The 13,474-nt window shown below is 36.8% G+C and overlaps 1 protein-coding gene across 1 annotated transcript in view; it reads right to left on the bottom strand.

Moving 5' to 3' along the window:
* The window catches only part of LMAN1 (lectin, mannose binding 1), a 32,603-nt gene that overhangs the window by 3,985 nt on the left and 15,144 nt on the right, over positions 1-13,474 (bottom strand). Inside the window, exons 9-11 of the mRNA XM_003264284.3 lie at positions 6,963-7,156; positions 6,761-6,831; positions 1,289-1,442 (exon numbers count right to left, since the gene is read on the bottom strand). Of these exons, the coding sequence (XP_003264332.1) occupies positions 1,289-1,442; positions 6,761-6,831; positions 6,963-7,156 (419 nt within the window). The remainder of the gene's footprint in view (positions 1-1,288; positions 1,443-6,760; positions 6,832-6,962; positions 7,157-13,474) is intronic.

Genomic DNA, 13,474 nt, shown 5'->3' with positions numbered 1-13,474 from the left:
GATGTTACTGTCCCTGAGGTCACTGAGACTAGGGTCACCACAGACAACTCCTCTGGACACTCCCAGTTCACGCTTATTGTAGTAGTGTGATTATTAACAGCACCCCCTTCATTCTCAAAAGTGTTCCAGGTCAGACAATAGATTACATGATTACCCTACCAATGAACTACTTGACAAATAAAATGGCCTTTTCTCAGTCCTCATTCTCTACAATTTCATAGCATTCAACATTATTCACTGGTGTTCTGAAAAATATTTCTTTCCCTATATCTCTGAGTATTCCTTCTATTATAAGGAGGCAATTAAATACCAGGAACAAAGACTTCATCCAAGTACCCTGAGAGAATGGCTTCTAAGATTAGTTGTTCCCAATATAGTTATATTTGTGGGGCAAAGTTCTTCAGTAAATTCATAAACACAGTATCAATTTGGTCACTGCAACAAAGGCAATGTAGGAGAAAAATAACCTCAAACAGAACTAAGGGGACAGATAATAATGCTTTGGATGAGAGGTCATGATCAGTAAGAAAACCATTAAGCCATCTTTGAAAAAAACATGTATATTCAAGGCATATATACAGGAATATAGTTAAGAGAGTTATCAAAAAATATAAAGGAGACAAGATTAGAAGTGAAGACCTAAGTTTTCTCCCTTTCCTACTTACTAGCTACTGACCTTGGGAGAGTCAGTTTAATGTAACATTATTATTAATGTATATTTCCTAAAGGACATCAAATGTTTTAAAAAGCTTTTAAAAAGATAAAACACGATATAAAATATACGGGATTGAGATTTCTGCTTCTGGTAAGGCAGACTAGGACATATGGGCCAACCATATCCCAAATATGTCTTATAGAAGACAACCAGCAGAGTCAAAAACATGCAATCCAATCCAAGCACACGAAACCTGGGTGAAGGTAAATGAAGCTAACAAGATAGCAAGAAATTACCAGATTAGAACCTTGAGGAAAAAATAGGCCAAAGAAATACACTTTAAGCAATCCATAGGTCAGAGAAGACATTAACATGGAAATCAGAAAATATTTTCAAGAAATGATAATATAAATATTACATATTAAAAAACTATGACTGCTATGGGAACTGTTCTTCCACCTTCAATAACTAGAAAACCACGACACATGGAGATCTGCAAGTATGGGACAATTCTACCTTAAACATTAAAAATAAGCATTAGCATTAACTAAAGGGTTAAAATACTTGCAGTAGAGTATGAGTTCTTCCTTTCCTAAAGATTGTAATTATAAAAGGAAAAGGAAACAAAGTTACCATATTTCGCTGCACTAAGTTATCTATGTCCCTCTTTACTATGTGCAGGTGCTCTTTGATGTCAATGAAGTGCTGTGTTGTCTCATAGGCGCCTCCAGCAGAGCCAGGGTGCTGCATTCCACTGACCAGTCTGACGGTTTCACTCATGGAATTTCTGAAACAGAAAGTCTCTTGATACAATAAAATCACTATAAAGATTATTTTTTTTTTCGGCCACAGATCTCCAATACTTTTACTTTTCAAGTCCAATATATTACATCATTTAAAAAAAAAACAGGTAAAGAAGTATTTTTAAAAATTGAGGTGTGTTCAAAATTGGAAAATAATTTATAAAACAACATTATGCCTTTATATTTTACTAAAGGTCATCTAAAAATACCATGTAGAAAATACTACTAGGTAATTTGTGTTAAAACCAATAGTATAAGTGGATATTGAATACAATGGATGATATTTTAATGAAGTTATAATAAATCTTTCTAGGTGTTCGGCTGTACAGTAAAGGACTAGTGCCAAATGCAATCGTTTCCTATAGGCACACTCACAACACAGACTTGTCCGCTTTGTAGCTGCACATATAGATGGTTTCACTCATATAGCATATAGTAGGAGACTAACGGCTTTGTGACCCTGAGGACGGGGTCACAATTCTGATTTCCTACGAGTGCCTTCAACAGTTATGGTTCAATTTGGAGGAATAAATAAATAAGTTATTTCATTGGAGTCAAATGTAGTTTAAAAAGTAAGAGCTTTACCAAAAGAAAAAAAAAATAGAAAGACTCAAATTACTTAAAAATAACACTATATGTCAGACAGAATGTTAAACATAACGTTTAAAAAATTATGTTTGAGTTACATGAGCAGTGAAGACTTAAAAGTAGTTACAAAATATCTCAAGTGCTTTTGAATCAATGTCATGTGTTGATTAAAATTTCTTTCAATGGCACATATGCCCAAGAAAATTCCTGTGCGGCTAAGCTTTTCCACTGAAACTCAAATTAAGCATAACATTTTAATATAACTAAAATAATACCAAGACCAAAACCTCACAGAGTATATAACGTTGTCACATATCTGTATTTAAGAAATTCTGCTTCCCAGAAGCATGAACTTGCTTAGGTATAAATGTCTTTTTAATATACCAAAGATTGAGTCACTTAATTTGCTCCTACTCAGTCATTCATTCATTTGCCTGTTCATTCTGCTAACATTTATTTTGTAAGTGCTGTGAGCCAGAGAATATTTAGGGATATAAACTTTGCAAGAAGAATGAAATATCTGCCCTGTGGAGATGAATTGTCTAGCAGGAAAGCAATGTGACAGAAGCACGACTAGAGCTCTACAAAGAAAGATGCATTTAGCTGAGTGTCAAAAAATGAAGAGGAGCCTATGGGGATAGAATTGTGGTGGAAGGAGGTCATAGTTGGTTTAGGAAACAGGTCAAGTGGAAAGACGGCTGGACAGAACCCTTGAAAAGAATACCTTTTAAGGGACGATCGAAGGAGAGCAAGTGAAGATAACTAAATGGAAGCAGAGGCCAAAGAACACCAGGAGTGAATGGTGTATCAGAAGTCTTGAAAGGGAAGTTTTGAGATGGAGAAGTGGGAAGAGGCATCAACTGCTACAGAAAAGCTACATGCTTTCTAAGATCTCTTTCTGCTAAAAAAAATTTCTATGATTCCTTAAGAATAAAAATCCACAAAGAAACAAACTACCCTTTACATTAAAGGCAAATATTTTCTATCTCTTTACATTTTTTCTGAAGCTAAATCCTACAGAAAAAGGTCCAGAGGACTAGTTCAGAAACTTGAACTCAGTTTTTATATTAACTTATTGTATGCATGACATTTGTTCTCAGTAAGTGGGAGTTTGCAAGGATTGTTAACTCCTCTAAGAAAGGGATTCTACGGATAATACAACTGGACCGCTAGGATGTCCTGACAACTAGTTACATCTTTAGATGTCCTAGTACTACTGTTAAGTGAAACATGCAAAGCACAAAAGAGTATCTAGAATATGCTACCCATCACAGAAGAAAGAAGGGGACTTCAGAAAATACGGGCTGGCTGCAGTGGCTAACGTCTGTAATCCCAGCACTTTAGGAGGCCAAGGCAGGTGGATAACCTGAGGTCAGGAGTTCGAGACCAGCCTGGCCAACATGGAGAAACCCCATCTCTACTAAAAATACAAAATTAGCCAGGCATGGTGTCAGATGCCTGTAATCCCAGCTACGCAGGAGGCTGAGGCAGGAGAATCGCTTGAACCCAGGAGGCAGAGGTTGCAGTAAGCCAAGATTGCAGCAGTGTACTCCAGCCTGGGCAACAAGAGCAAAACTCTATCTCGAAAAAAAAAAAAAAAAAAAAGAAAGAAAGAAAAGAAAAAGAAAATACGTATATGCAGAAGAAATACAGGAAGAACAAACCGGAAGCTAACAGAATTGGTTACCAACAGGGAATGGGTGGGAAACAGCTGGAAAGAAGGGGAGGATGGCAAAGTGGTAGCAAGGATGAAGAAGCGATATACACATGCTCTGCCCCTTAGAACCATAGTATTCACATACCCAAAATACAAACAATTTAAATCAACCAGCATATAGGAGGAATATAAACATTAACAAAGAATCTAGCTGGATCCTAAATGAATAACATCAGCCATAATGAAAAGAGTAGGAAAAAAGAGAACTACACTAAGAAACTATCTGGAAAAGAGTATCTGGGCTGGATACTGTAAAGCTAGAGATAAAAGGAACTTTACATAAACTTCTCAGTAAACGTCTTTCTCACAGGGATACGAGTTAACAATTTGAAACCACTTTGTGTGTACTTATGTGCATACTCAAGTGGAACCAATAAGTTATTATGTTATAGACACAGATAATAAGAACCAGGTTTCTCCCTGTTGGAGGAAGAATTATCAAATAAGACAAGGGGGAAAGTTAAAAATTAACTCTGTAGTGTTCAGTCCAGCCAGAATCCAAAATATCTGCATAATCTCATGGTTTAACACGAAAGTAGGTTGACAGACACGGAACTACAGACTCATGTACATGCATGGGTTAGTATACATACATATTCCCTAGCTCTGTCCACTAAGAGGCCTAGAGGTAATGGCTCTGTGGTAGTAATGAGCATACCTAGTGCCCAGAGGTTGGTTTTCAAATACCTTTCTCAAGAAAAAGGAACCAGGGCTCACTGAGAGCAGGGAAAATACAAGATGATCCTAGAAGATAGTGCAGTACCATAAATTTTAAAAATGCTCAAAAAAAGATGGGGGCTTGTTGAGAGAACAAGGACCCCAACATGAAGGAGCTCAGAATGACCATACCTGAAACAATCTGAGCAGCAAAATAAATAAGGAGAGTGTTGGATTGTAACCTATGGAATAAATATCCATGAGTCTGTACCAATCTAAATAAATAACTAAATAAATAAATGGGAGAAAAAAGATAGTTGGTCCTGACAGCAGAATTCCAATGAACAAATATGGAGCGAATTATTTCGAAATATAAACATTGGGGCCAGGCGTGGTGGCTCACGCCTGTAATCCTAACACTATGGGAGGCAGAGGCAGGAGGACTGCTTGAGCCCAGGAGTTTGAGATCAGCCTGGGCAACATGGCAAAATCCCAACTCCAAAAAAAATAGAAAAATTAGCTGGGTGTGGTGGCATGTACCTGTAGTCCCAGCTACTGAGGAGGCTGAGGTGGGAGGATCATTTGAGCCCAGGAGGTTGAGGCTGCAGAGAGCTGTGATTGCACTACTGTACTCCAGCCTGGGCAACAGAGCTAGACCTTGTCTCAAAAAAATAAATAAATAAATACATAAAAATAAAAATTTAAAAAAAAATCAGCATTTGGCAAAAACCACATTCTTGTTACAGGCAAGAAACATCAATGGATGCTAAAATGAATGAGCAGAAGTTTGAAATGGATACTTACATAGTCTCAAAGTACCTTCTCCAAAATACTAACCACAAAGGGAAATACAGTAACTTTAAAGTAGAGATAGCAATAGGAAACCACCATAACCAAGTGATCACGGCCAACATCATCAGTAATATCTTATCAATCTTATATAATAATATATATAATATATATTATATAACATATTATTATATATAATATCTTCTTATCAAAATGTGGAACTTCCATCCAACCAAACCCAAATCAAAAGGTATTAACTGATTAATGCTCTTGGAAAATGTCAAGGTCATGAAAGACAACGAAAGATGAAGTACTGCAGACTGCAGAAGGCTAAAGGGAAAAAATAACTAAACGTAATGTGTGATTGTGGATAGGATCCTGGAACAAAAAGGCCTTGGTGGAGAAACTGATAAAATTTTGAATAGGTCATTAATTTAGTTGATTGAACTGTATCAATGTTAATTTCCTGGTTCTGACAATTATACCATGGTTATGTAAATTAGAGAAAGATGGGTGAAGGGTGTACAGAAACTTCCCATACTATTTTTGTAGCTTCTGAGGTCTAAAATTAGATCACAATAAAAAGATTTTTAAAAAGGGTTGTGTTACATGATCCAGTCTATTTCTAAAAGGATTCTATTCATTTAACTAAACTATTTGAAGGGCTAAACTATTCACTTAGCATCATAAATATTTCAATCACGAGTTCAGATTATGAAGATTTTTTAAAATGCAAAGAGAAAAACTGAAGAAATATAAATTTGCAGTTGTAAGTTAAGTGCCTTTAATCTCTAGACACCAGGTATAATCACCTTCTGTTTGATCTAACCCTGTTTAATTCTCCAGTCCTAAAGAACTCACCTTGACATTCTTGTTTGTCAAGGGTTCTATCGGTTGGGACAGTGCTCTAAAATGTTAGGTTATGGAAACATGACACTTTGGTTTGTTATCTCTGCTCCAGGCATTGAAAGCTATTAATTATTTGCATAAGTCAATAATTCTCATTAGAAATTTATTGTTCAACATTCTAAGGACACAATCATCTCCTCTCTGCTCCAACTCTGTCCAGTCTCTCTGAGAGTAAAAGATGGCAATGAAAAAGAGGTAGTCATACATATTATGTTCAAAATGGTTTCATTCCATCAAAAAGAATTTCCTGCATCAGGTCTGCTTGTATTACAGTCTTACAATGCTACACATATTTATTCCCCTAGTACTTTTCATAAAATTGTTATATATCATTTCATATTCTTTTTATATTTTATAAATATAAGAACATACCTGGCTCTGTCAAGTAACTGACAAATCTCTTTAAAAGATGCCAAAACATTTTTTCTTTTCCAGCTCTGAACAATTAGAAACTTTAGACATGTTTGCAGTTTTTGAATATTAAAAGTTGCTGTATTTATGGTCCCCTATTTGTAAAATGAATCTAGAATGGAATTCTTACCCTTATGCAGAAATCTTACAATACAGTGCTTGCACACCTAAAGTCACAAATTTAGGATAAAAAAATCATGTAACACACAGACACTACTTTTACATACTTACTTCATTTCATTTACTTGTCTCAGAATCTCATGCTGAGTTTTCACAACAGTATCCAGTTCTTGCTGAGTGATCTGGAGGAAGAAACAATGACGAGCAAGCTGAATAATCCACATTCTATGAGCACATAGTACAGTGGCCCTTCTTCTTTACTTCCCTTCCAGCAAAGGGTAAATGGGGCAATCCGCATATTCTGCAAGCCCACCTGCCCATGCTGCCCAGGCATTCCTGCTCCTCTTTTAGATATTTCCTCTGTTAAGGAAGAGACATATCTTCTCTGTTCATCAAGAATCATATCTAACTGCCGGTTCAGCTGCTTGATTTCGAGATGAATACGATTCTGTCCTTCAAAGACTTGTCTTAGCTCTCGATCTCCTACACTCTCAAATATCTCCTCCGCTGAAAAGGAAATAAATAAAAATGATCAGAGTCACCTACACATACGTAGTTTTCAAAATACCGTAAGTGACCAAAGTGCCAACATTCAGCAAAATTAGGACATTACCATCATAGTGGTACAACCTCCCAAACAGAAAATATGCAGATAATTAATTCAATAATGATTAAATTATTTGTTTTCTGCCATTTCAGGTGATTGAACACTTATTATAAATTGGGTTTAAATTTTTTTATTTAAAAACAATTTTTCTTGGATAATCTCAGGAGGGATCAAAATGGCTAACCAGATGCAGGTATTATGTGCCTCCTCCATGGAGAAAAACCAGAGTAGTAAGTAGATATTGCATTTCAAATAGATTGCCTAGGAGAGAATGCTAGGATTCATCAGAGAAGAAATGGGAAGCACCAAAATAAGGAGAGAATTTGAGGCAGCTTGCCCAGCCAGGAGCTGACTGAGCACCAAAAGGGCTCCTAGATGATAGGAAACAGTAAGAGAGAAAACCCCAGGGCCCTGTAGTCCAAAATGGGCTTTTATGATCCTGGCTACAGGAGAAACCTTTGACCAACTAGGGCCATGGGCTAGACATATGGAACTGCCTAAATATTGCACAGAGATATTGCTCCATAAAGGGAAACCACATGGAATCCCACAGGCATTTGAGCCTACAACAGCTCCAGCTGGGCACCACTGTTGATAGCCTAGAAACCGGGGATCTACAGACATGGCTGCAGCCGCTGCAATGTTCCAAGGAGAGAAGGGGGGACACTGGTCACTCCCATGCACCCCTAGGAAGGTCCCTACTGCCTTGCTGAAGGGTGCTGCTGATACTGAGACATGAGTAGACAGCACTCCCCACAGCTTCTTGCCCATGCTGCTTACCTGGGAGGGACCCTAACCTCTCTGGTCCCAGACCCAAGGTGAAATACTGAGAGTTTAATGGAGGGTTGTGCCCCACCCTCAGGCTATGTTTGGGCTGACAAGGCTGTAGCTACCACCTGGCCAAGGAGAGACAGGGTAACCAGGCTCTCCTATGCATATCTAGGACAATACCCACTGCCCTGCAATAGACTCTTGTGAAACTGAGATGTGAGCAGACCGCATTCCTTACAGCTTCTTGCTCATGACACCTGCCTAGGAGGGGCCCTGCTCTCCCTGGTCCCAGGCACAAGGCACAATTTTGAGAGTTTCATGCTGGGCTGTGCCCTATCCTTAGTCCGAGTTCAAGTTGATATGGCTGCAGTTGTTGTCTGGCTAAGGAGAAAAACTAAGAAAATAATTGATGACGGCTTCCCAAGTCTAGCAAAAGAGTTAGATGTCCAGATACAGGAGGCCCAGCAATCCCCAGAAAAATATACTGCAAAAAGGATTTCACTACAGCATATTATATTCAGAATGTCTAAAGTCAATGTGAAATAATTTTAAAATTAGCAAAAGTACTTAGTCACTTATAACAGAAATTCCATCAGATTAACAGCAGACTTTTCAGCAGAAACCTTACAGGCCAGAAAGGAATGGGCATTCTCAAAGTGCTAATAAAAAAAAAAACTGTCAGCCAAGAATTTTATATCCTGCCAGATCAGCTTCATAAATGAAGAAGAAATAAAGCCTTTCCCAGACAAGCAAATGCTGGGGATATCTGTCATTACTAGACCAGCATGACAGGAAATGCTCAAAGCGGTCTTAAACATGGAAACAAAAGGTCAATATTCACCATGATAAAAACAGAAATATAAAATAAAAGTTCTTATAAAACAATCACACAGGGGAGGAAGATTAAGAATCAAATGACAACATGACAGAATTTCATCAAATGACAAAGACAAAGATGGAAAAAAGAAAGGAACAAAGAATTTATAAGACAACTTGAAAATAATGAACACTCTGACAAGAACAAAGCCTCATATATCAATATTAACCTTGAATGCAGATGGATTAAATGTTCCACTAAAAGATACAGACTGGCAGAATGGATTAAAATACATGGCAGAACTATATACTGCCTACAAGAAACTTACCTTATTCATAAAGACACACACAGACTGCAAGTAAAGAGGCGGAAAATGATAGTCCAAGCAAATGGAAACCAAAAGTGAGCAGGAGTAGCTATACTTATATGAGATAAAACAGACTCAAAAAAGAAAAGACGAAGAAGGTTATTATATAATGATAAAGGGATCAATTCAGCAAGAGGATATAACAATCCTAATTTATATGCACCCAACATTAGAGCATCAAAATTCAGAAAATAATTATTACGAGACCTAAAAAAAGAGAAAGACAGTAATACAATAATAGTGGGAGAATTTAACACTACACACACAACACTAGATAGATTGAGACAGAAAAATAACAAAGAAACATTGGGCTTAAATTGGACTTTAGACCAAATGGACTTAGACATTTACAGAACTTTCTACAATAACTATGGAATATACATTCTTTTCACCAGCACATAGAAGACTCTCCGAAACAGACTACATATAAGGCCACAAAATAAGTCTTAGCAAATTTTTGAAAATCAGAATCATATCAAGTGTCTTAGACCACAATGGAATGAATCTAGAAATCAATACTAAGAGGAACTTAAGAAACTAAAAAAACACATGGAAATTAAACAGCATGCTCCTGAACATTCACTTTATCAATTAAGAAATTAAGACACAAATGTAAAAATTTCTTGAAATGAATGAAAATGGAAACACCAAACCAAAACAGCAAAAAGCAGTGTGAAGAGGGCAGTTTATAGCATTAAATGGCACATCAGAAAGGGGAAAGATCACAAACAATATAACATTATTCCTCAGCAAACTAGAAAAACAAGAACAAACCAAATCCAAAGTTAGCAGAAGAAAAGAAATAACAAATGTAAGAGCAAAGCTAAATGAAATAGAGACCAAAAAAATTAATAAAGGATCAACAAAACAAAAAGTTGCTTCCTTGAAAAGATAAACAAAATTGATAAACCACTAGCTACACTAGGCAAGAAGAGAGATGATCCAAATAAACACCATCAGAAAAGAAGGAGACATTACAACAGATTCCACAAATATACAAAAGAACATCAGAAACTATTTGAACACCTATATGCTCACAAACTAGAAAACCTAGAGGAAATGGATAGATTCCTGGAAACACACAACTTTCTGAGATTGAAACAGGAAGAAACAGAACTCCTGAACAGACCAATAATGAGCAGCAAGACTGAATCAGTAGTAAAAAAAAAAATCTCTTAACAACAGCCAGGACTAGATGGATTTATAGCTGAATTCTATCAAACATATCAAGAAGAACCAATTCTCCTGAAATTATTCCAAAACATTGAGGAGAGAATTCTCCCTAACTCATCCTATGAGGGTGGTATCACCCTGATACCAAAACCGGACGAGGACACAAAAAATAGAAAACTACAGACCCATATCCCTGATGAACAATGATGCAAAAATCCTCTACAGAATACCAGCAAAATGAATCCTACAGCACATCAAAAAGATAATACAGCACAATCAGGTGGGATTTATCCCAGGGATGCAAGGATGGTTCAACATATAAAAATCCATATATATGATACACCACATAAACAGAATTAAGAGCAAAACACATGATCATTTCAACAGACTCAGAAACGGCATTCAATAAATTTCATCATCCCTTCATGATAAAAATCCTCAATGAACATACCTCAACATAATAAAGGCCACATATGACAAACCCATAGCCAACATCACACTTAACAGGGAAAAGTTGAAAACATTCCCTTTAAGAACTGGAACAAGACAAGGATGCCCACTTTTATCACTCTTACGTGTAATAACATAATACTAGAAGTCTTCACCAGAGCAATCAGGCAAGAGAAAAAAATAAAAGGCATCCAAACTGGAAATGAGTAAGTAACATTATCCCTGTTCGCTAATGATATGATCTTATATCTCAAAAACCCTAATGACTCCACCAAAAAACTCTTAGATTTGATCAATGAATTCAGTAATGTTTCAAGATAAAACATGAATGTACAGAAATCAGTAGCATTTTCATATACTCATAATGATCTAGGGGACCAAATCTAGAAGGCAATTCCATTTACAACAGCTAAAACAAATAAACAAAAAACACCTAGAAATATTTTTAACCAAGGAGGGGAAAGCTCTCTATAAGGAGAACTTCAAAACAACGATGACACAAACAAATGGAAAAGTATCCCATGCTTATGAACTGGAAGAATCAATATTGTTAAAATGACCATACTGCCCAAAACCATCTACTAGTTCTAGACACTCCCTATCAAATTACCAATGTCATTTTTCACAGAATTAGAAAAAAAAAAATCCTAAAATTCATATGGAGGAAAAAGGAGCCCAAATAGCCAAAGCAATGCTAAGCAAAAGGAATAAATCTGGAGGCATCACATTACCTGACTTCAAATTATACTACAAGGCTAAAGTAACCAAACCAGCATAATATTGGTATAAAAATAGCCATATAAGGCCGGGCACGGTGGCTCACGCTTGTAATCCCAGCACTTTGGGAGGCCGAGGCGGGTGGATCACGAGGTCAGGAGATCGAGACCAGGTGAAACCTCGTCTTTACTAAAAATACAAAAAATTAGCCGGGCATGGTGGCGGGCGCCTGTAGTACCAGCTACTCGGAGAGGCTGAAGGCAGGAGAATGGCGTGAACCTGGGAGGCGGAGCTTGCAGTGAGCCGAGATTGTGCCACTGCACTCCAGCCTGGGTGACAGGGCGAGACTCCGTCTCAGGAAAAAAAAAAAAAAAAAAAAAAGCCATATAAGTCAATGGAACAGAACAGCAGACCAAGAAATAAACCCATACACCGACAACCAACTGATCTTCAACAAAGTCAACAAAAATATACACTGGGGAAAGGACACTCTATTCAATAAATGGTGCTGAAAAAATTGAATAGCTATATATAGAAGAATGTAAGTGGACCCATACTTCTCACCATATGCAAAAATTAACTCAAGATGGATTAAAGACCTAAACATAAGACATGAAACCATACAAATCCTAAAAGAAAACTGAGGAAAGACTCTTCTGCATATTGGCCTAGGTAGAGAACTTAGACCAAGTCCTCAAAGGCAAACACAAGAAAAACAAAAACAGACAGATGGGACTTAAACTAAAAAGCTTCGACACAGCAAAAGAAACAATCAACACAATAATCTAACCTACAGAATGGGAAAAAATATTTGCAAACTATGCATGAAACAAAGGGCTAATATCCAGAATCTACAAGGAACTCAAACAACTCAAGGGAAAAACAAAAAGCCCATTAAAAAACTGGGCAAAGAGCATGAACAGACACTTTTCAAAAGACACACAAGTGGCCAACAAATAAATGAAGAAATGCTCAACATCACGAATCATCAAAAAAATCCAAATCAAAACCACAATGAGATACTATCTTACACAAGTTATTAAAAAGTCAAAAGACAACAGATGTTGTCAAGGATGTGGAGAAGAGGGAATGCTTATATGCTGTTGGTGGGAATGTAAATTAGTACAACCTTCATGGAAAACAGTATGGAGAATTCTCAAAGAACTAAAATTAGAATTACCGTTTGATCCAGCAATCCCACTACTGGGTGTTTACCCAAAGGGAAAGAAATCATTATATCAAAAAGATACTTGCACTCATACGTTTATCACAGCCCTATTTACAACAGCAAAGATATGGAATCAACCTAAGTGCCCATCAACAGAGAACTTGATAAAGAAAATGTGGCGTGTGTATGTGTATGTATGTATGTATGTATATACTATAGACTACTCAGCCATAAAATAAGAATGAAATCATGTCTTTTGCGCAACATGGATGGAACTGGAAGCAATTATCCCAAGTGAAATGACTTAGAAAGTCAAATACCATACATTCCCACTTATAAGTGAAAGCTAAACAATGGGTACACATGAACATATGAAGTGGAATAATGGACAGTGGAGACTACAAAAGGTGGGAGGGGAATGAAGGTTGAAAATTACCCATTGAGTACCATGTTCATTAGGGTGAGAGTACACTAAAATCCCAGACTTCACCACTATATGACACAAGCATGTAAGAAATCTGCACTTGTACTCTTCCTAAATATATAAAAAGTTAAATAAAATTAAAATGGAAAAATATTTCTCTTTCATATACACTGTGTGACTCTACTTATAAGAATAGGCAGAACTAATCTACAGTGATAACATAAGAATAGTGACGGGCTCTGTGGAGAAGGTGGTTGACTTTAAGGAGGCATGAGGGAACTTTCTGGGAAGATAAAAATGTTCTGTGGTACTGATCTGGGTGATGGTTAAA

Source organism: Nomascus leucogenys, chromosome 4 (genome assembly GCF_006542625.1).
Source record: "Nomascus leucogenys isolate Asia chromosome 4, Asia_NLE_v1, whole genome shotgun sequence".
NCBI lineage: Eukaryota > Metazoa > Chordata > Mammalia > Primates > Hylobatidae > Nomascus > Nomascus leucogenys.
The sequence above is the reverse complement of the archived record's forward strand: the minus strand, read 5'-3'. Positions and strand labels throughout refer to the sequence as shown.